General features: G+C 37.3%; 1 protein-coding gene across 3 annotated transcripts in view; it reads left to right on the top strand.

Moving 5' to 3' along the window:
- Positions 1–26,793, top strand: part of Fam13a (family with sequence similarity 13 member A) — a 347,725-nt gene that overhangs the window by 286,130 nt on the left and 34,802 nt on the right. For all 3 annotated transcript variants that reach the window (XM_026405192.2, XM_026405191.2, XM_026405190.2), the window contains 4 exons: positions 1,006–1,185; positions 8,960–9,146; positions 22,741–22,817; positions 23,342–23,384. In XM_026405192.2, coding sequence (XP_026260977.2) covers positions 1,006–1,185; positions 8,960–9,146; positions 22,741–22,817; positions 23,342–23,384 — 487 coding nt within the window. The remainder of the gene's footprint in view (positions 1–1,005; positions 1,186–8,959; positions 9,147–22,740; positions 22,818–23,341; positions 23,385–26,793) is intronic.

Below are 26,793 nucleotides of genomic sequence, written 5' to 3'. Positions count from 1 at the left end.
GAAACAAATGAGTCCTTTATAAAACTACATTTGGAAAATCTTAAATTCTCAAAATGCTATTTTATTTTAGAGAATGTTTCTTCTAAGTTTAAGCATTTAAAAAACATCTGTGTGATTCTTCTGTAAGGGAAGAAAAACATGCTTCAAGGAGTATAAGTTGAGAATTTTCCATGGCATCTTATTCAAAATTAAATAGCATGGTTATAAAAGAATGTTTAGACACACTGAAAGATTCTATAGCTTTAAAAATAAAAACCATTTATATTTACTCATGCATTCTTTTCAGCCTTTTGTATTTACTTGTTTTTCCCAGGTCAAACAAGTAAATCTACCCTTCCAACTTGAATAATATATTGTGGAGTGTGTTTGTATGAATGCAGCGTCAATTTTATACAGCATAATTTATCCAATTAGAGGTTAGGAAAGATTATGTCTTATGAGCTGTAATTGTTCTTATGAGCTGGGTTTGTTTGTTTGTTTTCTTTCCAAATATCGTTGTTCCCTGTATAATTTTATCTTAAAAGGATTCTAAGTATATAATATATATAAAAGGTATCCTAACATTATTTGTGCCAGTTTGCCTTATAAATCATATTATCGTCATCTGCAGAACTGGTATGAAATCCAAAGGAAACTTGCCTTTAGAGAAATAGGTCCATTATTATTCTACAAGGGAAAAAAATCTTTCCTCATTCTGCCTTTTATTAAATGACACTTATTTCCTGAATAACTTTTAATTGTTGCTGGACATGAGCATATCAATAATCCAAGATCCTAAAAATGAGAAACACAGTTATTAAAGTGCTGGAAATTGTTCAATTTTGTTTTAAGTACATGCTGCAAGTATTGTTTGATTCAAGTGTCATGCATACTCTGTCTTCATTCATGAAGTATGAAAGGCCTTCCATTGGAAAAAGATGTTTCCAAAAGTACAGGCATGTGTTTTTAAAAGAAATCAATGATAAACTTGATTGCCTGATTGAAATTATATGTTTTTTTAATCAGACTCTTAGAGAGAACCATCCGGTCAGCTGTGGAACAGCATCTTTTTGATGTTAACGGCTCTGGAGGTCAAAGTTCAGAGGACTCAGAATCTGGAACCTCTTCAGCATCTTCTTCCAGCTCCGCCAGACAGCGACGACGCCAATCCAAGGAGCAGGATGAAGTTCGTTGTTGTAGAGATAAGTAAGTTGACGCTGATGCTTCTTTTTGCTTGAGTTTTCTCTTCTTCTTTCAAAGACACACAGCCGAATGAGTTGCTATATTCCAGTCACTCCTCTCGCTTCTCTCCCTTTTCAGTATTTAGGTTAACACTTTCAAAGTTTTCATTTTGACCATTCTAAACTTAGTTCACATTTAGAAATTCATAGGCGACTGAATAAATACCTGTTTCTTCTAGATGTTCTGTGCGTTGTGGGAAACCACCTCTGATTTAATTCGTTTTCACATCTTCCTCTGGAATGTCTTATTTAGAGAGATCCTGAGCCGTGGGAGGAGAAACTGGACATATGCCTGTCCAGAGGCATTTTTATTTCCTCGTTAGTCAACATTAAGTTGACTGTTAGACTAGTTTATTAACCAGAAGATGAACCAGGATATTGAGCTGATTAATACAAGAATCTCACTGAAATAGTCTGACACTTGGTTATGCTTTAGTGTAAGAAAGATTGAGTTTAAGTCAAATCAAAAGACAAAAAGCTGAACTTCTTTCTAATTTTAATGACTAACTTTAAGGCATTCTCACAGTACGCATTTCAGAAGGGTATTACAAGGAGTTTTAATCTCCATTAAAGGTTTTGATATAGAGCAGAGGTAAAGCACACAGGCAGTGGCCACGGTAACCCGGTACCTGCCCCCCAAAAGATGGAGGATGCCCACAAGGTCGCCCATTGAACTTCTGGACCTGGGTTGACCCCAGAAGCAGAAAGGGAGGAGTCAAGATGACTGAACAGAAAGGACCCTCAGGATGACAAATGAACAGATCATTTCAAGTCAAATCTCCCAGCGTTTCCTATGAAGGACTGATAGAAATGGCCACAAAAAAGCTCCATTTTTGTCGCTAAGACTCTTGTCCTCTTTCTGTTTCATCTTCTAACACTTCAACCAAAATCTTCAGGGTATTAAGGGTCAATATTCTGATGAACTCTTAGAATAGTAATACAACAAAGGCTTAGGGCACTAGGATATACCTTATGAAAATGTCCCATATATTTTATTTTCTTTAGTTGAGTATCACCTCATTTTAAAAAGATGGATGAGGATCACAATTTCCAAAGCCTTCACTATACAAAAAAAGTGATAAGCTCCAGGCGCAGTAGCACACACCTATAATCCCAACGGCTCAGGAGGCTGAGGCAGGAGGATTGTGAGTCCAAAGCCAGCCTCAGCAACAGCAAGGTGCTAAGCAACTCAGTGACACCCTGTCTCTAAATAAAATATAAAAAACATAAGGATATGTCTCAGTGGTTGAGCATCCCAAGGTTCAATTTCTGGTTTAAAAAAAAAAAAAAAAGTATACTATCCCAAGAAGACTTCTCATGGGTTCTTTGAGATCCTAACATGAGCACTCTGGTTTTCTTCTTCTTGTTTTGATACCAGGGATTGAACCCCGAGGTGTTTAACCACTGAGCCACATCCCCAGCCCTTTTTATATTTTATTTTGAGACAGGTTCTCATTAGTTGCTTAGAGCCTCACTAAGTTGCAAAGACTGGCTTTGAACTCATCATCCTTCTGCTTCAGCCTCCCTAGCTGCTGAGAGTACAGCATGCACCACCATGCCTGGCTATGAGCACTCTTGAATGTCCAAGAGTGAACTATTGGTGAGCACTTTTGGCACATAAAATGGACTATATTGACCAGGAACAAGGAAACCTTCTTTCACTTCTAATAAGTTTTATCTAAGTCCTGTTCTTCTTTCATACCCTTAAGACAGATCACTTCTGCTGGTTACACAAAGGGCAACCTAGATTCCCACCATAATCTCCCAGGCTGGTCAACTCCTGACCAACAGAGGGTGATTCTCACTCACCCCACCTTCCATACAATTGGGCAGATAATCACTGAGATGCTAAATTCAGGGTTACTTCCATGACTGAGCAAAATTAAGGAACTGTTTCCTTCAGTTGAATCAATCTTTCTTTTAATAGTAAATAAGCAAAAAGGTTTTTTCCCCCTCAAATTTTACTTTTTCACAGCACTTACATTGATGATTTTTTAGGGTAATTACTATAAGAAAAAATGATTTGAAAATCTATTTTGGTTATATAAGCACTCAAATGGGAGGAACACTATTTCTGCATGTTTGTTTTGGTGGGATGCATAAAATTCTGTTAATAAGCACGTTAGTAAATCTTAATTAAAAAATAAAGAGAAAAAAATTTTTTAAAAGATTCAATGTAAAAATACAGATGAACAACTACCATTCAAATTATTTAATAATCACAATTTAAATTCACAAGAAAAATAATTTTACACAGATAATAGATTATATTCAGATTCTTCCTGAAAGTTCTAAGATTATTTTTATCACTGTTACTGTTTTAAATTCCTTACTAAAGTCAAAAACTAAACAAAACCTAAGTTCCCCTCATTTTTTTTTCACCTGAATCATAGTCTTCATCAAAATATTTGTTAGGCAAAAACAAAACAAAACAAAACAAAACTTCTATTGGCTTAAAGAAAACCAAAAAGATAAATAAATTCCATGCAGTATAGCATTGAGATGCTAAGATCTATATTAACAAATGTAATCTCAGAAATAAAGCATTATTAATGATAAAAACCCATTAACTTTACCAGTTACTTATACTGTACTTTTTTTAAAGAAAACATTTGTCTTAGAGCTGGTGGATAGGAGGGGTGTTTGTAACCTTCCACTTAGAAAATAGAAAAACTATAGCATTTAAAATTGGCTACTGACTGAGTTTTATAGAAAGTGTTAGGCATATAATTAGTGTTCTGCCTATGTTTTATTATACAGCAAGTATGAATTATTCATTTACCACTCTTCTTACCCTCTGCCTTGTTTTTTGCTGAATAGTATGTAGCAACACTTTGCATTTTTAAAATATCCTCGATGTATATGACATCTTGCTTTCCACCCTCTTTGGACAGAAGGAAAGCAAGTAGGGGTGGGAAGTGGTAGTGTGCAGATAGCAAGAACAGGGTGATGTGGGTGGTTGGTGGCAGCAGATGGTGAACAGTGGGGATAAGGTCAAAAACGGGCAGGGGCCAGACAGGGCCAAGAAATATGAGACATTTAAATATGTCTGAATTTAAATATAATTTCCCAAGTCCATGGGCTGACATTTTTTGCTGAAGTTATCTGTATTGTATTTAATTAGCAACTTGGAGGAACCAAAGGAGATGGAGAGTGGTAGAGGCTGATCATCTGCAGATCACGCCCACAGAACTCCAATCCCACCCTCAATTGTTCTCTGGTTTTTTCCTCCACTGCTCATTTTGGTCCCTGGTCCCGGTTAAGTCACAACTGAACACTGAATAAGAGAATCTTGGGGGATAGATATCTATATACTATTGGGGTACTGTCTATAACCAAGCTAACTTACAAACAATCCCACCATAGTCTTTTTCCATGGACTAGGCATGCAGAAGTCCCTTTCCAGTGCTCCTTATTTGTAACTCCCTTGTCACCGTGAAATACCCAACCATCCCAGCTAACCCACTAGGTCATATCAAATGTGAATAGTTAACCATCAAGCCCACCTCCAATGCCTTCTTTCAGCTCCCCAGGTCCTCAAGGAGCAAAGCTCATTTGTATGACCCAGAGCTACAATTTTGCCCAACCCAGCTTTGTGTATTGGGGGTGAGAGGGACTAGGGATTTAGCTCAGGTACTTTTCCCCAGAGCCCTTATTTATTTATTTGTTTGTTTATTTGATGCAGTGTCTTGCTAAGTTGCTGAGGCTACACTTGAACTTGCATCTCCCACCTCACCCTCACAAATCTCTGGGACTACTGGCATGTGCCACCGTGCCAGCCCCTGACCCAGCTTTGACCCAGACCCATAGTCCTTTCCTCTTGCCCCCTCTCCTTCATCCTTTCTCTGACTTTCCTTGGCCCAAGGCTCTTGTTCTGAACCTTTTTCCCTTTAGCTCCATTCTTTCCTTTCATTCATCTTTTTACTTTTAATACCTTTCCACTTGGCTGATTCATCCAGCATTTCCACGTTGGTCTCAGATTCCTCCTTTCATGACTTTGAAATGCCACCATGAAGGTCCCCTTGAGTAACCCCAGGAGAGTCATTAATATACAAATTGTAATGTCAAAAATAGCTTATGGTAAATGAGTTATTCATAGTATATGTTTATACATAATGGATTCATTTATCTAAGCTTTTCATCAGGCTTTGTTTTTAAAAATAAGGAAAGATTAAGCTAGAGTTTGTAATTTTCTATTCAAAACTATTAGCCTTATGGAATGATTGAAAGCCATTTCAAAAAATAGAGATTCAATTTACCTCTCACAACTTAGAACTGCAGCCAGTTAAAAAGTATCCTTGAAGCCAATGATGATTATATTTCAAAATAAAATATAATGAAAATCATTTTGGTGCAAATGATTTGTTCTTTGTCTAAATTCATAAGGAAATATAACCAGATTCATATTATTTGCTACACTAAAAACATAAAACTGTAAGGAACATATTTGTTATATATAAAGGTTGAGTTAATTTATTTATTTAAAAATTCTGAAGCCTGGGACTGGGGCTCAGAGATAGAATGCTCATTTAGCATGTGTGAGGCACTGGGTTTGATCCTCAGCACCACATAAAAATAAAGGTATTGTGTCCAACTACAACTAAAAAATATATATTTTAAAAATTCTGCCATTACAAGGTAAATACAAATGTTGTAGTATCTTGTTGATGGGTAAATGGAAGTTTTTTGTGATAATCCCTCTACTTTGCATATCTGAAGAAATTTGTAATAATATTTTTTTTCAAAAAAGCAAAGCATCAATTGAATGAAGATGGTTTAAATCTTCCAAAACACATTGAAATAGAAAACCAATCCAAATGCTATAAATAAATTAAATGTATAAGTATATCTAAAATTCTGTGAAGTAAAAAAGAAAGCATGCTATATTGGGCAGGATAATAAATAGTTTAGTAGTATCAGGATATTACATATATATGTAGGAGTGAGGAGGAAACCCTGAAAAAAATTAAAAACTGGAAGTGAAACCTAGGTGATGAAAATGAGAAGCCCAAAGATCTAAGTTCACATCAAATCTAAGAAATGGTGTATACATGCTCCACATGGGCACAATGGCTGACACACATTGATGCACATGAACACAAAGACTTTTCTTTGGGGAGAACAGGATTTCCACAATAAGCACAACTGCACTATCAGATTTTCATGTATTTATTTTGAAAGGATTTATTTCAGACACTGTCCCAAAAGATTATAAAATAAACTCTCATTTGATTTTTAAAAATAATTTTTTGCTTTAATATTACTCCACTTGGACTGCTGTAACAAAATACACAGATTGAGTGGCTTATACAACGGACATGGACTTTCCCACAGTTCAGGAGCTTGGGAGACCAAGATCAAGGTACCAGAAGGGTTGGTTTCTGGCAAGAACTCTCTCCTTGGCTTGCAGATAGCCATCTTCTCACTGTATCCTCACGTGCATTTCCCCTGTGCACCAGCTTTCCTGGTGTCTTTTCTTGTGCATGTGAGGATAGCATTCATATTAGCTTAGGGTCCCCCAACATTTGACACTAATTACTTTCTGAAAAACCTTGTCTCCCAACACAGTCACATTGAGCATTAGGACTTCGACATAAAATTGTTTTGTTCTGTTGGTAGAACTGGAAACTGAACCCAGGGGTGCATTACCTCTGAGCTGTCTCCCCAACCCTAACCCAACCTTTTTAAAATTTTGAAATGAGTTCTCATTAAATTACTAAGGATGCCCTCAAATTTGTGTTCCTCTTGCCGGAGCCTTCCAAGTCACTGGGATTATAGGTGTCAGCTCAACAAAGGAATCGAGAGGGACACAATGCAATCCATTGTAACAACCTTCAAGTGTGAAAGGACCACTATGAAAAAATTATAACTGGACACATACCCCAGAAGTTAGGAAAAACATGAAGAGTGATAAGAAGACAGAACTTAAGTAGTAAACAAGTGATTCTGAGTTTAAGACCAAACTCATACCAAAGGTGCTCTCTCATTGTGCAGAGGAGGAGTGTGAGCTTTCGGTGTGTGTGCTTGCACGTTAGTCCCTGCTAGCTTTGCTTTCTGTCTTTGATTAGTTTATGCTTAGGTAATTCTCATAGATTATGTTTTACATAATTATGCCAAACATGTATAACTTCCACATTAAGAGTTGTAGAAAAGAAACCAGCTGCAGTGATACACACCTATAATCCCAGAAACTATGGAGGCTGAGGCAGGATTATAAATTTGAGGCCAGCATCATCATCTTTTTGAGACCCTCAGAAACTTCAGACCCCGTTAAAAAGGAGTTGGACATGGTGACACATGCCTCTAATCCCAACAACTTGGGAAGCTGAGGCAGGAGGATCTCAAGTTCAAAGCCAACCCCAGCAACTTAGTGAGGCCCTAAGTAACTTAATAAGACCCTGCCTTGAAATAAAAAAATAAAAGGGCTGAGGATGTGGCTCAGTGGTTGAGTACCCCTGGGTTCAATCCCCAGTATAAATAAAAAATAAAAGGGACTGGGGATTTTGCTTAGTAATAAAGCACCCTGGTTTTAATCTACCTACTATCAAATAAGAAGAAAAAGAAGGAAAAGGAGGAGGAGGAGGAGGAGAAAGAGGAGGAAGAGGAGAGATGACTTGTAAAAAATAAGACCAAATTAAATATTAGGGCTAAAAATTACCCAAGATAATATAACTCTGAAAATATTATGATAGTATTTAATTCATAATTTTGACTCCATTATAGTCCAAGGATGTGAATTTAGATTGCAGAATAAATATTTAATATTATCTTTCATTTTGAGATGTGATTGAAAAGACAGTAAAATATGGTATCTATTTTTACTTTTTAATTAATTTATTTCAAGATACAGTTTTAGATACATTAACCCAGTCTTACTATGAGGGAGAATAAAATCTCATTCATTTCTTCCTTACCAAGCCATAGTGCTATGCTGATGGTTTAATTTGTTCCATTTTTATTTGCAAAAATTAAAAAAAGGATTTCTAAGAAATTTAATTTTGGTACTGGGGATTGAACACAGGGGCACTAGGCCACTGAGCCGTATCCCCAGCCCTGTTTTGTATTTTATTTAGAAACAGGGTCTCACTGAGTTGCTTAGTGCCTCACTTTTGCTAAGGCTGGCTTTCAATTCGTGATCCTCCCACCTCAGCCTCCTGAGCCGCTAGGATTACAGGCCTGCGCCACCAAGCCCAGCAGCTTTTATTAAAATATGATTTCTACCAAGATTATCTAATTCAGTGAGATTTAAATATTAATATATTTTGCTTCTACTAGAATGTATATTATTTGAGAACATCAATATTCCCATTCTAAAATAAAAATAAAATATTCCCACTCTAGAGAAGACATTGTATTTCCTTTTGATTTTCCCCCATACATTGTATTAATTTATAATATTAAAAATTATATATATTAACACCTACCATGAATAATGGGAAATTTTATTAAAAACTTGCATTGTTCTGCCTATTTGAGTACAAATTACTTTTAGTAAAATACAAAAGTTGTGGCAGAAACAGCCCTTGCCACTAGGAATGCCTGTAGGAATAATTTATTTTAATGTGATTGGGGAACCAGGAAGCCTTAGGAGTGATCTCTACTGAGATTTTGATCAAAGATGCAAACTGAAGTTTCTGGGTATTCTTCAGACATCTGGTGTATATGATTCAGTGGCAGTATTACAAAATACTTCCTTTACTCTTTAAAATAAAATTAAGCTGCTTTTTCTTCAATTCAAGGGGACTTATCAACAAAGAAAATATTCCTTCTGGTTTCAACAGCCTCGATGAGTGTATCTTGAATACTCAGGAAGTAGAAAAGTTACATGAGAACACCTCTGATTATATTGGAGAAAGAAGCAAACCTAAACGTCAAAAATCCAGTTCAAAACTTTCTGAGCTCCATGAAAATCAAGACAGCCTTCTGGTAAGTGAATATTTTTACATAATTTTTACTTGTAGCCTGTTAAGAAATATCACAGCTCTTTTCCTTACTTTATACAAAATAAAAAGTAATTTCAGTCTTGAGTTTTATAGAATTATAGAATATGAGTTCTGAGAGAGGATTTAGACCTACTGAGTATATACATTTGTATTTCCCTTTAATAAATATAAAAATTTAGAGTAAGCAATATGTTATTCTGCCAAAGTAATAAGAGACAACACACACTTTGATTTCCATGTTATATTTTCATCTCATTTTATGAGCGTTTTTACATTTTATTTTTAATACAATTGTTCAGAAAGCATTTTCCTATTTTCCCCATTCTGTTTATTCTTGTCTGTGTGAATATGCAAAAAAAAATTAATGAATGAACTTAAAGCAAAGTGAAAGAAAAATACATAGGAAAACAGAATCAACTATCTTTGTGTTCAGAAATCTCTTCATGTTTGGAAGTTTAGTTTTAAATTTATATGTTTTTCCAAATTAATGAGAAACAAAAAGAAATTAATCACCTGCATCCAGTTACCTCAAACCTGAAGCTCATGTCATTAATTAAATATATAAGTTTTTACACATGGTTCAGTTAATAACAATATTTATTCAGTATAACTATTTAATATCCATCGTCTTATCTCATTCACTGAAAAGTAAGAGCCAAAATGCTTTCTAGTTCCCTTTAGCTTAAAACAATTAACAAAAAATTAACTGCAGATAAATTTTATGATAAAACATGAATTGGAGTCCCTAATTTTTAAAAAAAGGGAAGAACCCGTTTTTATTGTTTGATGGACAGATTCTCTGGTCTATTTTATCTCTGGCTGGTTTTTTAGCTCTGTGTTTGGATTTTTGTACATTTAGCAAAACTACAGGCTGCCTATTTTCCCATTGTTCTCTGTGCTCAGAATAGATTCTCAATATTCCCCTAAGTACAATATACATAAATGCAAATCTAAGAGAAAACATGTTTATGTTACTCTCCCCAGCCAAATGTCTTGATATTTTGTTTCTAGAAATAAACTGATAAACTAAAATGGACAGAAATATTCATCCTCTGACTTATATCTGACATAGTTCTCAAAGAATTTCAGCTTTGAAATTATATCTGATATGGTTCTCAGAGTAAAGAATTTAAGTTTTGGAATCATTACACATTAACTATGTTTTAACATTTATGATATAATTCTTCCTTTTGGAGAAAAATAGTTGTATGTGGGGAGAGGCTGGTAGGGATTAAACCTGGGTCTCACATATGCTAAGCATGTACACTACCATTGAACTATATCCTCAGTCCCTAAAAAGTAAATTTTTAAATAAAATAAACGATGCTAACTCCGTTAACTCTTTAGTTGGCCGAAGATTTGCTTGTCTGCCAAAGATATTTATGGTGATTAAAAAGACTGAAGCTTGGCGCTGGTGTTGTAGTTCAGTGGTAGAGCAGTTGCCTAGAACATCTGAGGCACTGGGTTCGATTCTTAGCACCACATTAAAAAAAAAATAAAAAGGTATTGTGTCAATCTACAACTTAAAAAAAATTTTTTTTTAAAAGTCTGAAGCTTGGCTTTATAGCTTGCACAGAATGTTTTTCAGTTTGATGGACAGATTCTCTAGTCTATTTTATCTCTGGCTGTTTTTTTAGCTCTGTGTTTGGATATTTGTACATTTAGCAAAACTGCAGGCTGCCTATTTTCCCATGAACTGAACCCATCAATAATTCTTTCCCACCAGTAGTATTGTCTTCAGTTACATAGCTAGGAACAGTTAATATAAGCAGAAAAGGACATTTATCCTTAGAATGTGTGTTTGACTAATAAAACTACGGACATTCTCATTGTTTAAAAACACTGGGAGGAAAGATCCTTGTTCCGTTTTGGTGTTTTGTGTATGAAAGGATTTGTCCCTGCTCAGGTTGCCAGCTTCCTCATTCCAGGATTGTGCATGTCACATGCTAGCATAGCTGAGCTCAGTGGACCATGTCTTTGTTGCAATGAATAATTTAAAACCTGCCAACATGACTTAGAAGAAAAACTTCCTCATCTGTAAAGTGAGAGTGTTCTCAAAGATCTTTTGTAACTCTCCTATTCCATGAATTTTAAAATCTAATCTTTACAGGTAACCACCAGAGTAGAACCAGGGGACACAACCATGACTAGAATCTAGACTATACCCCAAAAGCTGTTGTGTATCTTCACTTTCCACTTATTTTTAACCTTCTAATTTTACTTTCCCCAATTTTCCTTCAAAACCTTTTCCTGCCCCATTTCAAAATCTTTACACTCAGGTCATACATTTGTTTTTATACCTAAAAGAAAGAAAGAAAAAAGGAGTGAAGAGAAAAGAGAGAAAGAAAAAGAATTATATATAATTATATTCTATGTGCCAGAAAATATTTTATATCCTAGGGATGCAGCATTGAGGAAAAACAGGCAAAATTCCTGCCTTTAGGGAGCTTACATTCTAATGAAGGAAACAGACAATGATCAAGATACATAAGTGAAACATAAGGTCTATAAGATAGTGACAACCACCAGGAGGAAAACTAAAACAGAGAATGGTGATAGGAATTGCGAGGGACAGGGGATGATGCAATTTTAATAGAGAGGTCAGAGGAGACCTCCCTGAGAATCTGACGTTGGAATATAAAGACGAAGAGGATGTCAGGAAGTAAGCTATAGAGCTGGGTCTGCAGGTACAAAGGTCCAAGGCAGTCAATTATCTGGAATGTTCCAGGTCCCACGGAGACACCATTGTGGTCGGAAGCAAGTAAACCAAGTGAAAGAGGCAAAGGGAGGGCAGAGGAAGTGAGTAAGGTGCCTTTGTTCTGGGTGAGATGAGAAGCCAGCAGAGGTTTCTTGACAGAAGGGTAATTTGACTGACTTGGATTTGGTGTACCGCTGTGTCAAGGATGGACACTGAAGTGGGCCACGGTAGCAACTGGAGATTGGTTAGGAAGCTCTTGCCATGATTTAAATTTGAAATGAAAGTTTAAACTGAGGCCAGGCCAGAGGCAGTGTGTGTGACCTTGGACAAGATTGATGTTGGGCAGTTTAAAGAGATGAGGAAGACAGAACTTTTGGGAATGGTATCCTAAGTTCAGTTTTGGACATGTTAAAATTGAGTTGCCTGTTAGACTTCTAAAAAGGAGTATCAGACAGGTGATTGGATTTCTGAGCCTAGACTTCTAAGAAGATTTAGCAGCTATACAAACGTGGGCATCATCGGAACTTGCAGATGATCCTTAAAGGCAGTGCATTGGAGGAGATAACCCAGGGAATGTGTACATAGAGAAGTGGCCTGGGCGCTTGGCCATGAGGCACACCAACATTTAAGTGATGGGAGGAGAAACCAGCAAGAGGCTTAAGGAGGAGTAGCCAGACAGAGTGCGGGTGGTGCATACCTGTAATCCCAGGTTTCGGGAAGCTAACACAGGAGGATCGTGAGTTCGAAGCCAGCCTCAGCAACAGCGAAGCACTAAGCAACTCAGTGAGACCTATCTCTAAATAAAATACAAAATAGGGCTGGCGATGTGGCCTAGTGGTGGAGTGCCCCTGAGTTCAATCCCTGGTACCAAAAAAAAAGAGGTAAGTTTGGTATTTTAGAAACCATGTATGTAACAAAGTGTCTCAAAGAGAAGGAAGGGGGGCTGGGGTTGCAGCTCAGTGGTAGAGCTCTTGCCTAACATGTGTGAGGCATTAGGTTCAATTCTCAGCACCCCATACAAATAAATAAAATAAAGGTACATCAACAACTGAAAAATATTGTTTAAAAAGGAGAAGGGAGGGTCAGATGATAGGGGGAGTAGAAGACCATGAGTTGGATCACTGGGTTTAGCTAAGCAGAGCTCCAGGGTGATCTCAGTGAGAGCAGGGCTGGCAGACAGAGGAAGCAAACCCTGTTTTCAATGGAAAACAGACAAGAGAGTAGCTGAAGACAGTGAGCCCTGACTTCACAGTGACGGTGAGCCCAAACTTCACAGTGACAGCCCTGGCTACACTGTGACAGTGAGCCCGGACTTCACAGTGACAGCATTACTTGACAGTGACAGCCCTGGCTACATAGTGACAGTCTGGGCATTGCAGTGACAGTTATGACATCACAGTGACAGCCCTGACTTCACAGTGACAGTGACAGCCTGTCTCTACAGTTATCTCAGTACAGACAAAGAGGAGGTGATGTAGACCACAATAGGCAGCCTACAGATTTGGTGCCCGCACAGGGGGAGCCATCTGAGCAGATCCCCACCCCACCCCCGCCCCCACCATCCTTTCACCTTTCAAGGATGTGATACCAGCTGAGGCCAAGAGACTGCAGATAATTCAGAGCTCTGAGACCAGGGGTAGTGAGCTCAAGTCAGAGCGTCCATCCGGAAGCTCTGCTCTACCTCCATTATTGCCACCATCCAGCCTTTCCCTCTCCCATCCTCTAGCTCCACCTGTCCCCTGCAGTCTGTCTCAGAAGACCTCATTCCCCGCTTTGCTTTGAGAAGCTAAGACAGCCAACTCATGTTCCAGCAACTTCTCTGGCCTTGCTTCAAAATTTCTCTAGGTCTCTGTCCATTTTTATTTTCTCACCTGCTCAAATCACAATTTGTTTCCCCAAATTTCAAGTTTAACCTCTACTAGCCGAAAAGCAACTTTGGAAATTGTTCTCTATATCCATCTCCCCACCTCCCCCACCGTGCACACAAGCAACACACACACATTCTCACACATGCACATATTTTTCATTGACTCATTTCTGTTGGTCTAGTAAAGGGTGTCTTTATATCCAAAATCTTTCCCTCAAGGGCCCAGTTTAACAGTGATTGGAGAGCCATACCTCAGTCATGTATTATGTTCAATAATCCTGGGACATAATCCTAAACATGGAAAAGACTGTGTGTATTAGTCTGTTTCTACAAGACTGTATGTAATCAAGGAGAATTGGAAGCAACTTAAGTAATATTTAAATGTTTAATTCAGCAAAATATTACACAATGATTAAAAATTATAGTTATGAAGAGTAATAAAATGGAAAGTATTTGACAAATTGTGTTTGAAATGCTTTATCACTTTTATGCTCCCAGTGATCTCTAGGGAGTTATTGTTACTATTTTTTTTTTTTTTAAAGAGAGAGTGAGAGAGGAGAGAGAGAGAGAATTTTTTTTAATATTTATTTATTTTTTTTAAGTTCTCGGTGGACACAACATCTTTGTTTGTATGTGGTGCTGAGGATCGAACCCGGGCCGCACACATGCCAGGCGAGCGCGCTACCGCTTGAGCCACATCCCCAGCCCCGAGTTATTGTTACTATTATTTCCATTCTAAATATAAGGAAAATGAACTGTGGCGGATGAGACAACTAGGTCACACATAAATGGGGATTCCACTGTACTGTCCCTCAGTTTTGAAAGTGGGCTATGAAGCAATATGTACAATGTGTGCACATAAGTATATGCATGTATGTGTACAATACTATATATGTGTGTGTATGTGTATTATATCTACACACATACATTTGTGTGTGTGTGTGTTTGTATTTGTGTGTATATATATATATATGAAGGATTCATTCTTAGGGGAAAAAGACTGAAAGAAAATATATACCTAAGTGATTGCATAATTGCATTATGGTGGTAGCGGTAATACACATAATTGTCACTCTTCTCTCTGTCTCTCAAATATATCTTATGTGATTATCCTAATTCTGTAATAAACACAACATTTAATATATTAAAAAATCAAAATGTAGAGGCTCTCTTATTTATTAAAAATGTCCACTCAGTGTCTAAAATCCCAGGCAAGATTAAGGGAAAGAGAATAAGTGTTGCAGTTATACCTAAATTTCAGTTTCAGCTTTATCACTTGCGAGCTATGGCAAGTAAGCATGTTATTTAGCCTCTGTTACTTCACCTGTAAAAGGGAGATATTAATATCTTTTTTTGTGTGAGATTTAAGTGCAACAAACTATATTCAATAATAAGTGAAAGTGGACACAGTGAATACTTTAGCTTCTTTTTCCTCCCTCTGCTGTGATATCCTCTTTTCTTCACACTGCTATCCAATATTTTGAACACTCTACCCATTTAGTTTCAGTTGTTTTCATGCTAGCTTATCAACCCATGTAATTCAGTTTCTGTCCCACTTATCTGCAAAAGCTGCTGCCTCACTACTGGCTCTTAGAACCCCTGTGCAATGACATCTGTGTCGTCCTTGACCTTCTCAAGTCCTTGTGGCATTTGCTGCTTTGTCCATTTTTCTCAGAACTTTTCCTCTTGGCCTCTGTGGCCTTGACCTCTCCCTGTCTCACCACAGTGATGATGTTCTTCTCTACTGTATCCTTTACTAGCTAATCTTCCATAAAATATGCTTGGATGTTAATGTCATCCACAATTTTGCCTCATATCTCTTTGTTAGAACTTTGAGAGCTTCTTCAATTCTTTAGTTCCAGATGTCAACTCTCTACAAATGTCTCCCAAATCACCATTTGATTGATTCTTTCTGCAGTTCACTCCAGATAGCACTTTAAAGTCAATATGTTGACTTTAAAAACCAAACTCATTGTCTTTTTGTCTTTGATCTCTTTTTCACTCAGGATCTTACCTCATTCAACCACATCATCATCTCCTTAGTCATTTTTCTAAGTCTTTTCTTTTTTCTTACTGCCAATTCTTCTTTCTAACTATTTGTCAAATATAGTTGATTATGTTTTTAAGAATGTGATACTCCCTTTTCCTTTTATCTTGACATTACATAGCCCATGTTCTTTTATAACTGACCTAGAAATTCAAAGCAGCCACCCCATATAGCTCCACACCTTCACTCTCTGCTCTCCAGACCACCTTATTTGTTGCAGAACAATTATAATAATTAATTCCTTCAGTTACATAAGGACCATATGACAAGCTCCGTTGTAGGTGCTAAGGGCACAGTGGTTGGTGGTCAAAACAGACACATGCTCGTCCTCCCTGGAATTTACATTCTTATTGGATGAGACAGATAAGAAGCAAGTAATGTATGTCAGATGCAAAACATGCTGACTGTGGAGAGAATAAAGCAAAGAGGAGCAGAAGTGGTAGGAGGTTAAGGATTGATATTGCACAGACCATCAGGTCCAGCTGCACTGAGCATGCCACTTGTGCGGGGACCTGAAAGAGATGAGGGAATGAGGCATCAGGTTATCTGGAGAAAGCATATCCTGGCAGAGGGGATCACAGGCTTACCCAGAGTTGAGAGAAGAGCATTATTGGTTATGAGGTCAGAGATATATCAGGAGTCCTGGATAATTGAGGCTTATATGGTCATTTTTCAGACTTGACTTTAAATAGGGTGAGGACCCACTAAAGGATTGAGAAAGGGAAGGAAGTCATTTTCCAACTTACCATACGAAAGGATCCCTCTGACAGCTATTAAGAAGAGCACAGAGGTGGTAAGAGGTGGACAAGGATTGAAGTAAAATAATTGACATAACCTATTCAAGAGGTGATATTGATTTAGACCAGGTGATAGTAATGAAGGTGGTAAGAACTGATCAGACTGTGGATATATTTTGAAGTAGAAGGATTTTCTAATGGATTGGATGTGGGGTACAAAGAAAGCAGGGAGAACAGGACAACTTGGAGACTTTTGGAGTAGCTAAAAGAATGGAGTTGCCATTACTAAGAAGGAGAAAACTACAGGAAGAGTAGTGGAGGGTATCAGAAATTCCATTTAGATATGTTAAGCATGAGGCATTTGTTAGCTTGAGAAGTTAAATAGGCAGTTAGATTTATTAATCTGGAGTTCAGGAAAAGATGAAATAACTATGTTTGGAAGGTTTTGGCATACCATTGGCATTTAAAGCCTTGAGACTGGATGTGCTGAAACCTAGGGTTTGAGTATGGAGCGTAAAAAAAAAATTGGTCCAAGATGGAGCCCTGAGACCTCCCAACATATACAGAGTAGGCAGATAATAAGGTACTATCAGAAGACTAAGAAGCAGCAGCTAGCAATTTCCAGCACAACATGGGCGCAACCTTTTGAGATTTGAGTCAAGAGAAACTTAGAAGAGTGAGTGACCATTTCACATATATGTGGCTAACCTGCAACTACCCTGAGGGGAGTCTTTCTGTGAGAAGGGGGAGAATAAAAGACTGGCTAGATGGGCCAGGAATAGGAGGAAATGAATTGGATACTACAAGTCTGGAAAGTCTTTGAATAGGTTTTGCTCTACGGAGGTGGAAAAAATGAGGCATCAACTAGGAGAATATTAAGGGAGGATTTTTAACAGTCAGTGATGTTGCAGATGTTTGCACGATGTCATCCAATAGAAAGTGGGAAATGGTAATGCAAGAGAGGGGGACACATTGCAGGAGCAGTGTTCTTGAGTAAGCAGTAGAGGATGGGGTCTAATGGATGGTGGAGTGGTTTGACCATAAACCACTTTGATCTAAAGGCCTTCTCACAAGCTGGCATAGCTCAGTGATAGAGCATTTGCCCAGAATGCACAAAGCCCTAGGTTCAATCACCAGTACTGAAAAAAAAGGGGGAGAGGGGAGGGTGGAATCAAGGGGGGCATCATATGAAACACTTGTACTGTTCCTCTCCAGTGCCATCTTCTTTTTTTTTTTCAAATTAAAAAAAATTAGCTATAGATAGACACAGTACCTTTATTTATTTGTTTTTTAATGTGGTGCTGAGGATCAAATCCAGTGCCTCACAAGTGCAAGGCAAGTGTTCCACCACTGAGCTACATCCCCAGTCCCCAGTACCATCTTATATTCCAACCACAGCCTGCCTTTCATCTAAGGAAAGTGAATGCTCTTCTAACTCTAAGTCATCCTCACCATGTTTATGAACACATCTAGATTTCCCTTCCTTTGCATACTATCAGATAATGAAGAATATGCTGTGCTCTTTGATCTCTGTGTTTTGTCAATTGATGTGTCATGTTGCTAGTCAGATGGAACCTATAATAAAAATGAAAGAAATATCAACAATGGAGTCTGGTTCTGTAGTTGGAGTCTGGTTCTCCATGTACCATCCTACCCCACAGGAAAGTTGGAAAACATGAGTGAACGAATGGTTGCTGTATTGTTTACAGTAATTTGTCTCACACAAAGCCCCAAACTCACTGTCTCAAACACAATGAATTCTTTCCCAAGGGATCATCTGCAGCAGGAGTTCAGGGCAGGGTCTGAGAGAGTGTGCTTAAAAGTATTTCAGAGACCCAGGCCAAATGCATCCCTGCCATCTCCAGCAAGAAGTTTTTAGAACACTCTGGTGGTTTTCACATCTTTTCCCAGCTCATAGGAGGAATGAGTATCAAGAAATGTCCCTGGTGGGGGCATTTTGTTCGCCAGGCCTAGAAGCCACATATGTCATTTTCTCATATCTTATTGGAGAGAAGTCCTGTCTAACCCCAGGTGTGGCGAGGTAGTGTGTTGTTGCTGAGCACATGGCTGCCTATGACAGTGGAAGGAAAGTAGAATTAGAGTGAGTGGGGGGACAGCTGGCAAGCTCTTCCTGGGGCCTCCTTTATGATACCAGCAGTTCTGTTCTTTTGAATATGAATTAGCTTTTCCAGTTCTAGGCAATAAAACATAAGATGTACAAAAGAGTAAGAAAAGGGATGCAGTGCTGCCGTTGATCCTTTGTTAACAAGACTGTATCAAACACTGTCCTTCTCTTGGAGCTCAAGGTTAGACGAAGAACCTGTTTTGACTACCAGCCTCACTGCAGCCTTCAGTTTGACCTGTTTGTCTATGGAAAGGGGGCATTTGTGTGTGTGTGTGTGTGTGTGTATGTGTGTGTGCGTGTGTCCTCTACAAAGACCTTGTCAGCATTTTACAATTTTAGAAGACAAATTTGTTTTTGTTCCAAGTGTTTTCAAGTGCTTCAGTCAGTCGTCAAACCGGTTTTGAGTCTAGCTCTCAATGCTAACACAGAGAGGAGGGAAAAAAGAAATTTACAAATAAATTCCACAGTCTGAAGCTAGCTGTATTTCAAAGCAGTTGCTTTTTTTTAAATTTGAAGGTTGTATTTATAATTAAGGAGAGCAGTTTTTTTTTTTAAATTGAACTCCTTCTTACACCCCAAATTTATCCAATATACTATGTGCTAGTGAATCTGTGTTTTGAAAGTCACTGGTAGGACTAATATGAGTCAGAACGTTATGGATTATAAACTAGGCTTTATCTGGTTAAAAAATTTCAAGAAGCAAGTTCATTAAATTATGCTTAATGTCACAGTCTGTTCTTTACTATATTAAAAAGAGTTCCTATTACCTGTTAAAGGAGTCAAAATTTGGAAAAGTAATTAAAAGTTAATGCAATAAATCATTTTTATAAGAATTTTATGACTTTAACCTTTAATAAATGCATACATTAGTGGTCTAGTCTTTTACTACACCTAGAGATGGGTTTGGGACATAAACCATTCAAAACCTTCAAAAGGCCTGATGTGAATATTTTTCCTAGGGTAAGTACTGTTAGCAGCTGCAGCGTACATGAAAGTCTAGTGACATAACTCCCAGCAGAGGTGATCTGAGTTTCAGCCTTATTTTGACCTCTGTGTGACCTTTTTCCCTTTCCTTCATCTCAATGAAGTAAGGAATTACTGATCCTTTTCTTTACCTTCATCTTTCCTCCCTAAATCCTAGTCAAAGGGTGAAAATTAGAATTTACCAAACATTTTGTGCTTACGAAAATAAATACTTTTGTTAATGTCCTCATAGATCCTTACTACGCTTGTCAAGTTTTGTTTGGCTAAAACTGGAGTACTTTGAACATTCTTCAGATGTCCCCCATTTCCAAAGGTATAGGTGCAACCCAGCAACCTTAGCAGAGGAACACTGTGTGCTGGCATGCTGGGTCCCTGAACCAGACTATGAATATTCAACAGTCTCCAATGTGTGGAAAAATAACATGACAACAGAAATTGTGGGAAAGCGTTAGAGAGAACTGCTGAACAGTACTGAAAGTCATCATTTGTGAATGACTCCAGTAAAAACTCATATCCTAGAAGAGCTCTTTTTGTTTGTTTGTTTGGTTGGTTGTTTTGGTATCAGGGATTGAATCCAGGAGTCCTTAACCACTGAGCTACATCCCCAGACTTTTTTTTTTCCCCCCTTAATTTAAAGGCAGGGCCTCACTGGGTTGCTTAGGGCCCTCACTAAATTGCTGAGGTTGGCTTTGAACTTGTCATCCTCCTGCTTCAGCCTCCCTAGCTGCTGGGATTACAGGCGTGCACCACCACACCCAGCTTCTTGGAGAGCTCTTAAACATGGGCCCTAAGCAACTCAGCAAGACCCTGTCTCTAAGTGAAAAAATCCACAAAAGGGCTGGGGATGTGGCTCAGGGGGTAAGCACTCCTGAGTTCAATACCTGGTACCAAACAAACAAACAAAAAAACTATGGAACAAACACTAAAAGAGGACAGGAGGGAATTGAAGTTAACACTTGTGGTAACCCCTTGTGGTAACCCTGTAAATCAGTACTTTTGCAAAGCTTTCTTTTATGTAACATAACTTTTTTCTAGAGTTTTCAAAAATCTATATCAATTATATATATTTTTTTCTGTTTAGGAAGAGAAAATCAATCTTCTAACATCATCTAACTGAAATATCTATAAATATCTATAAACTATTTATGGCTTATTCTCTGATCTCTCTTTTCTGAATATTTCTTAGTTTTAATATGAAAATGTTGATTTCTTCTGAAATACTCATTTACATATCACTTTAAATGTATTACTTCATCAACACTTTTGAAATAAGAAGAAGGAAGAGGACCATGCTTTCCCTAGGAATTTCTGTTTCAGAGCCTCAGGAAAACCTAATACTGCCGCACTAGATCTTTCACTAAAGATTTTGATAATCTATTGAAGATTACCAATGAGAACAAAAGTTCTTTGTCATAGACACATCCCTCTTTATCAGTAAGGTCACATTCAGGTAATAAGAGCTATTTTGCTTTGATTTAATGGGAGCCCTTTTAGAGAGGGCTTTTCTAACTCCAACATTAAAGATATAAATATAATCCAAAGTTGCCATATTTATTTTTTTATTTCTCAGATCCATTCTAAAATTATCTAACAATATAAATTATGAGGCTGAGTATTCTAATGGCAGACGCAAACACTATCTTTCCAGTGTCTGGGACACTGTCTTAACTGTGGACAAATAGTGAAATGTTTTCCATGCAGGTTTCAGAGCTTTGGAAATAATGATAACAGCTAATACTCATTCAGTGTGCCAGGCATTATTCTAGTGCTTTACATGTATTATTTTACTTAATCCTCCTGGCAGCCTCTTGTTAAGCAGTGTTGTCATCTCCATTTTCCAGATAAGGAAATTGAGGCTCAAGTAGAGAAAGACAGTTGACAGTTGATGGAGGTAGAATTCTGAGCCAGGCATTCCGGCCCCAGAGCTCCTATCATAATTATTCTGTTATGCCATCTCCCTTCTGTTCTTTGATGGAGCCCAGGTGTCAAGCAGAATTCCAGACAAACTGGCCAAACCAAAGTAAACAGAAAATAATTTGCTCACCTACCATGCCAAAGATTAATTTTCTACTCTGATTATATGTTTATTTGATGGAGATTTTTATATATGCCAATTTCATGGGATCCTTGTGAACCTTAACCAGATTTATTCTTAAAGGGCTTTTCATGATGGTAGGTTATTAATAAGTAGGTGAACACATGATGCTTCCACGATTGCTCTTTATTTATCTGGATGTCACGAGATAAGTGGGTTATGCCTAAATCCCTTTGATGCAGATGTGAATCTCTGAGTTCAATGAAATTCAGGTCCGAATTTCCAAGACAGCTATATTTTTTAATCTACTAAATTTGCAAATAAGCAAACAAGAGCACATTTAATCCTTCATGGCAATGACTTTTTCTGCATTCGGTCACCTGAATTATTTTTAGAAAGCATTGGCCTGTGTTCACAGAGGCAGTCAAAAAAAAAAAAACTTGATAAATATGTCTCTGATTCTGATAAGCATAAACTCATTTGGTCAACCTGAAATATATATTATTCAAAGTAAATTTTCTAGTTGTATTTTGTCAACCTTAGCTAATATAAAGAATAATATTAAATATTGTAGAAAGAAAAGTTCTTAACTCCATTTGTTTTTATGGATGTTTTACACCTTAGGAATAAGTTACATTCTACCCCCAAATCATATCGGCAGTTTATCCTTTAAGAATGTTAAATAAGCAGTGAATTTACATCAATTTTTAAATTAGATTTGAGATTATCTTTTTTGATTCTAGTCTTAACCATCCCAATTCTCTGACAATATGAGTTTTGCTGTTGAGTTTTTATAAAAGATGCATAATACCTATAAAAGACATTATAGGGCACAGTGACCATTTCCATGATGCTGTCAGATACCTTTGTTAAAGAACAATAAAACATAATATTCAACTTTATACAAGCAGAATATAATAAAGTGTCCTAATTTTACTAGTTTTAATGAAGATAAAAATGTGAGAACTATAATTAGTTTATATCCACATATTATTTGATTTTTCTAATTTAAAAAAAGGACAGTCTGCTGTTGCATATTTCTTACGCTTTGCCTATTGGGCAACCAATAATTGTTCTGTTGCAGAACGTGGAAAGTCTCAGTTCCACTCGGTCACATGAGAAGCCTGGACCTGATGATATTGAACCGATGTCCGATGAAAGGTAACTTCAGAATTTTCTCTTCACATTGTTTTCAGGAGCATGAAAAAAAAAATCTTTTTTATTTGTTTAATTCAATGTGTGTTATAAGAACTAAGAAGAATGGAATTAAAGGACTATGTTGACTGAGGATATTTCATAGCAAGGAAAATACTTAGAATAGAAAATCTACCATAGTGCTACTAAGAACAGATAATGTTTGTTTGTGCTTCTAGGGGTTTTTTCTGTATGTTTTGTTTTTGAATTTTAAAAAAATTTGGTTTAGGGGCTGGGGTTGTGGCTCAGTGGTAGAGCACTCACCTAGTGCATGTGAGGCCCTGGGTTCGATCCTCAGCACCACATAAAAACAAATAAATAAAGGTATTGGGTCCAACACAACTAAAAAAATAAATATTTTTTAAAAAATTTTGGTTTAGAGCTACTCAGCCCATTTTAAAATAAATGAAGTCATAATACGAATAGATGAAAGGCATTGTCATAAAACAAATGGACATTTTGTGATATTTTGTTGTTGCTGTTGTTTATAGCAAAGAAAATGAAAGAGGGGATGGACACACGGAGCATTTTGAGGTGAGTCCCTAACAAACGACTGTGAAGGGCTGTTTGAAGGGCTGAGTGTGCATGTGAAACGTTATAAACCTGTCAACAAGGGACAGTGAGGTAAGGACAGCACTCTGTTTGAATACAAAAAAAAGTGAATACCAAGGTTTAAAGATTCTTAAGAGAAATGTGCTTTTAAAGTGATTTTATCTGCTGCGAAGATAAATTTTAACAGCATGGGCACTTCTCTTTACATTTTCTATGAAATGAAAAATCAAAGGTACTGGTTTGATTCTCCTATGATTTGATGCATTTTTAAGTGATTAAAATACATAGAGTGAGTTTTAATGCATCTGTCACAGGGATTATCTCCTCAATTATCAGTTTAATATAAATTCAGTGTGAATGACTTAATCTAAACCTTCTTTAGAGTTTTATGTCTCAGTATAAGTAAACAACGGAGAAGCAAATCTCTAACTCCCTTACATCATCTGTATTAGAGTTTCATTTGCTTTGTGGGCTCCCCATAGTGTCTCAGCCATCACCTTTAGTTTCTCTTGTTCCCAGCTCCAGCCTTCATTGAGTGTGCTGAGCCTCATTTTTAATTCATGTACATATTAATCTACTACTTCTAAATATTTCCTACTCTGCTTCAATATTAGCGGGTTTGTTTCAGGCAAAAATTAAAGCCTTTCTCACCTTCTTCTTAAATTCTACCAGTTGATTTATTAATTATACAGAGAACTGTCGCTCTAAGCAAAAGATTCTCAATCTTTGTTGGGCACTGACCTAATTACTGATAGATTTATTCATCAACCTATATTAAATTCTACTATGTACAGATCCTACTGTGTACAGTAGGAATTGGGATTTAATGACTGTTAACATTCCTTGCCTCCATGGAGTTTTACAGTCTAGCAAATTGAAGATCTGAAAGCTGAGGTTGGGGGGTGTAGCTCAGTGTTAAGAGTGTTTGTCTTACATTCACAAGTCCCGGGGGTTTGATTCCCCAGCACTGGCAAAAGAAAAGAAAAAGAAAAAGAAACAAACAAAAAAGAATATGAAAGCAACGGATCCCTTCTTAGAAAATTGCACACTTACATAAAATTGGACATAGAATTGCTAGAGATTAATGAGTGCCTCCGTGACATACGTGTTAATGCTGTAAACTCCTTTTAGTTTCTCTATTCAATCCCTCTCTTGGACACTTCTTTATTACTCTAGCAGTTTTGGAAGGGGATGCTTCCTCTCATTGACTTCCCAGCTTCTGAGCCAGTTCTTTCATCTCTGATTTCCAACTCAGTTATGTTTCCTTCCTTGGGACCCACCCAGTAAGCTGACATGCTCTCCTTATCTCCAGGAACCTTTTTAAAGAGCTTCTTTCCTCAGGATAGATTCCCCTGCCCCTGTTTTAGCTTTTGCCTGACATGTGTCTCTGCTCACAGTTATGACCCACTCATCATGCCATTGAACTTCATTTTTTTAATAAGTTGCTTTCCAGCCTTCTGTAGAGGTCTTCCCAGTTCCTCCCTTTTGTGTTTGTTAATTTTTATGAAATAAAGCGAATAGTGCACACCCTGATGAGTGAACTTCATGACACGAACTCATAGATTCCAAGTGGCACCCAAACTGCATTTGTGCTTGACTTGGTCTGCCACTGTCTTTCTGTGGACAGCTCCATGGCAGTGGATGAATCATGGGGAAAGAATCTCAAATCCTTCTTCCATGTGCCAGGTGCTATTCTTACATGTGTCACCCATGTGCAGCTGCCAATCAGTGCCCAGCTGACAGTTGGCACTCCGTAAGCAGTCACTATTAATAATCTTTGTCATTAAGACAGTTTCAGTTAGGAAATAAAATGAGGTGGTGAGTTAAAAATCTAGACTCAACTCTCCATGTCACCTTCCCATTAGCTCTGCACCAGAGGAGCAAAAAAAGACACATCACCCCACAAGATTGGAATTATTTCCATCATGAAGGCATGTGTTTCTTTCACTGAAACATATTTTCTTATTATTCTTGAAAGACTGTGAGAAGAATTGTTTCCCATTTTTAAAGCTCTCCCCTTGTGTCAGTGTGTAGACGTAGCACTTCCTAAAATGTATTAGACCACCCAAAGAGTATCTGGTTTTCTGGTAAAACAGCAGTAATCCCTCAATTTCAGAGATGAAAACTAGGTCTAGACTTTGATTCCCCTTCCTAGAATTCTGCTTAACCAGCATTTATTTTGCTTCAAGTCTCCTACGGCATCAGATTGAGATACCAGAATTTACATGCCTACTATGAATGGGTATGATGATTTTTCCAGTTTCATTTTCCCTTAAGATGGGTCTTGTTCTCATTAATATGGTCCTTTAAAATTCTTCTTGTAAACTCTCAGATTCATCTAAGATGGCAAGGTATTGAGGGAAAGGGGGATTTTGATTTCTTTTTTTTTTTTTAACCAATATTTAGAATGAGGACAGGCAGCCGCCAGACCCATTGAGGGTCTGCTTCTCAAAGGCAGGCACGAGGGTGACGTGACTTTATTTTTTTTTAAATAATCAATTTGCAGCCATCCAGTATATCTGAAGGCATATGTTGAAATTGAATGTACACTTAACCACTTATTACTTGTCTTTTTCATTTCTTTTAATTATGTAAGTAATCTATCCCAAAACAAAAGATCTGTTGAGATCTCAGATGGGTATATTGAGCGTCGCCCACCTATCTATATATATGACTTTAATTTTTCCAATATAAGGAACATACCTTTGGGGACTTTCCCCCTTCTAAAAAGAATTGTTAAGAACAGGGCTGGGGATGTATCTGGAAGTGGGTGTCTGGGAGTAGATGTAAGAACATATTAAGTAAACAAGGTAGGTATTGAACAGAGTTCCAGGAGAACTTTCTTAAAACATTTCTACTTCTTATGTGGCGATTTGGATCGAAATTTGTTTAGTGACACCCTGTAGTGAAAAAAATTTAGAATCTTTTCAAAAATGCCCCCAAATGAAAGTATGGCTTCTTCAGATAGGTTTTAGAAAGGCTGATGTTTAATCAAATGTCATATGGGCCATATGGAATGAGGTAACACAAGAAAGAGCTCAGCACACTGTTCTCTGGGCATGTGGAGTCTAGAGTATTTGTTCTTTTGTTTTTGAACCCCTTTCACAGCTTTAAGCATCAAGAGCCTTGTCTAGATTCTAGAAGATATCACTGAAAATACAGAGAGAGCTCTGCTTACAGTGGAAGCACACTTGACCTGGTGCTTCAATTTCTTCTGATGTTATTTTTTATTTCGAAAGTATTATATGCTTCATATAAAATCCCGAATATTCACTAATAACCTTACAATGAGTCTCTTTGTCAAGGAAGCAAAACAAGTAAGAATGATTAGCGATATGGGAGGATATTACATTATCTGAGAGAGATCACTTTATGTCAGAATTATAAGGTC

The sequence above is a fragment of the Urocitellus parryii genome, chromosome 10 (genome assembly GCF_045843805.1).
Source record: "Urocitellus parryii isolate mUroPar1 chromosome 10, mUroPar1.hap1, whole genome shotgun sequence".
NCBI lineage: Eukaryota > Metazoa > Chordata > Mammalia > Rodentia > Sciuridae > Urocitellus > Urocitellus parryii.
This window is presented reverse-complemented; position numbering and strand designations above follow the sequence as displayed.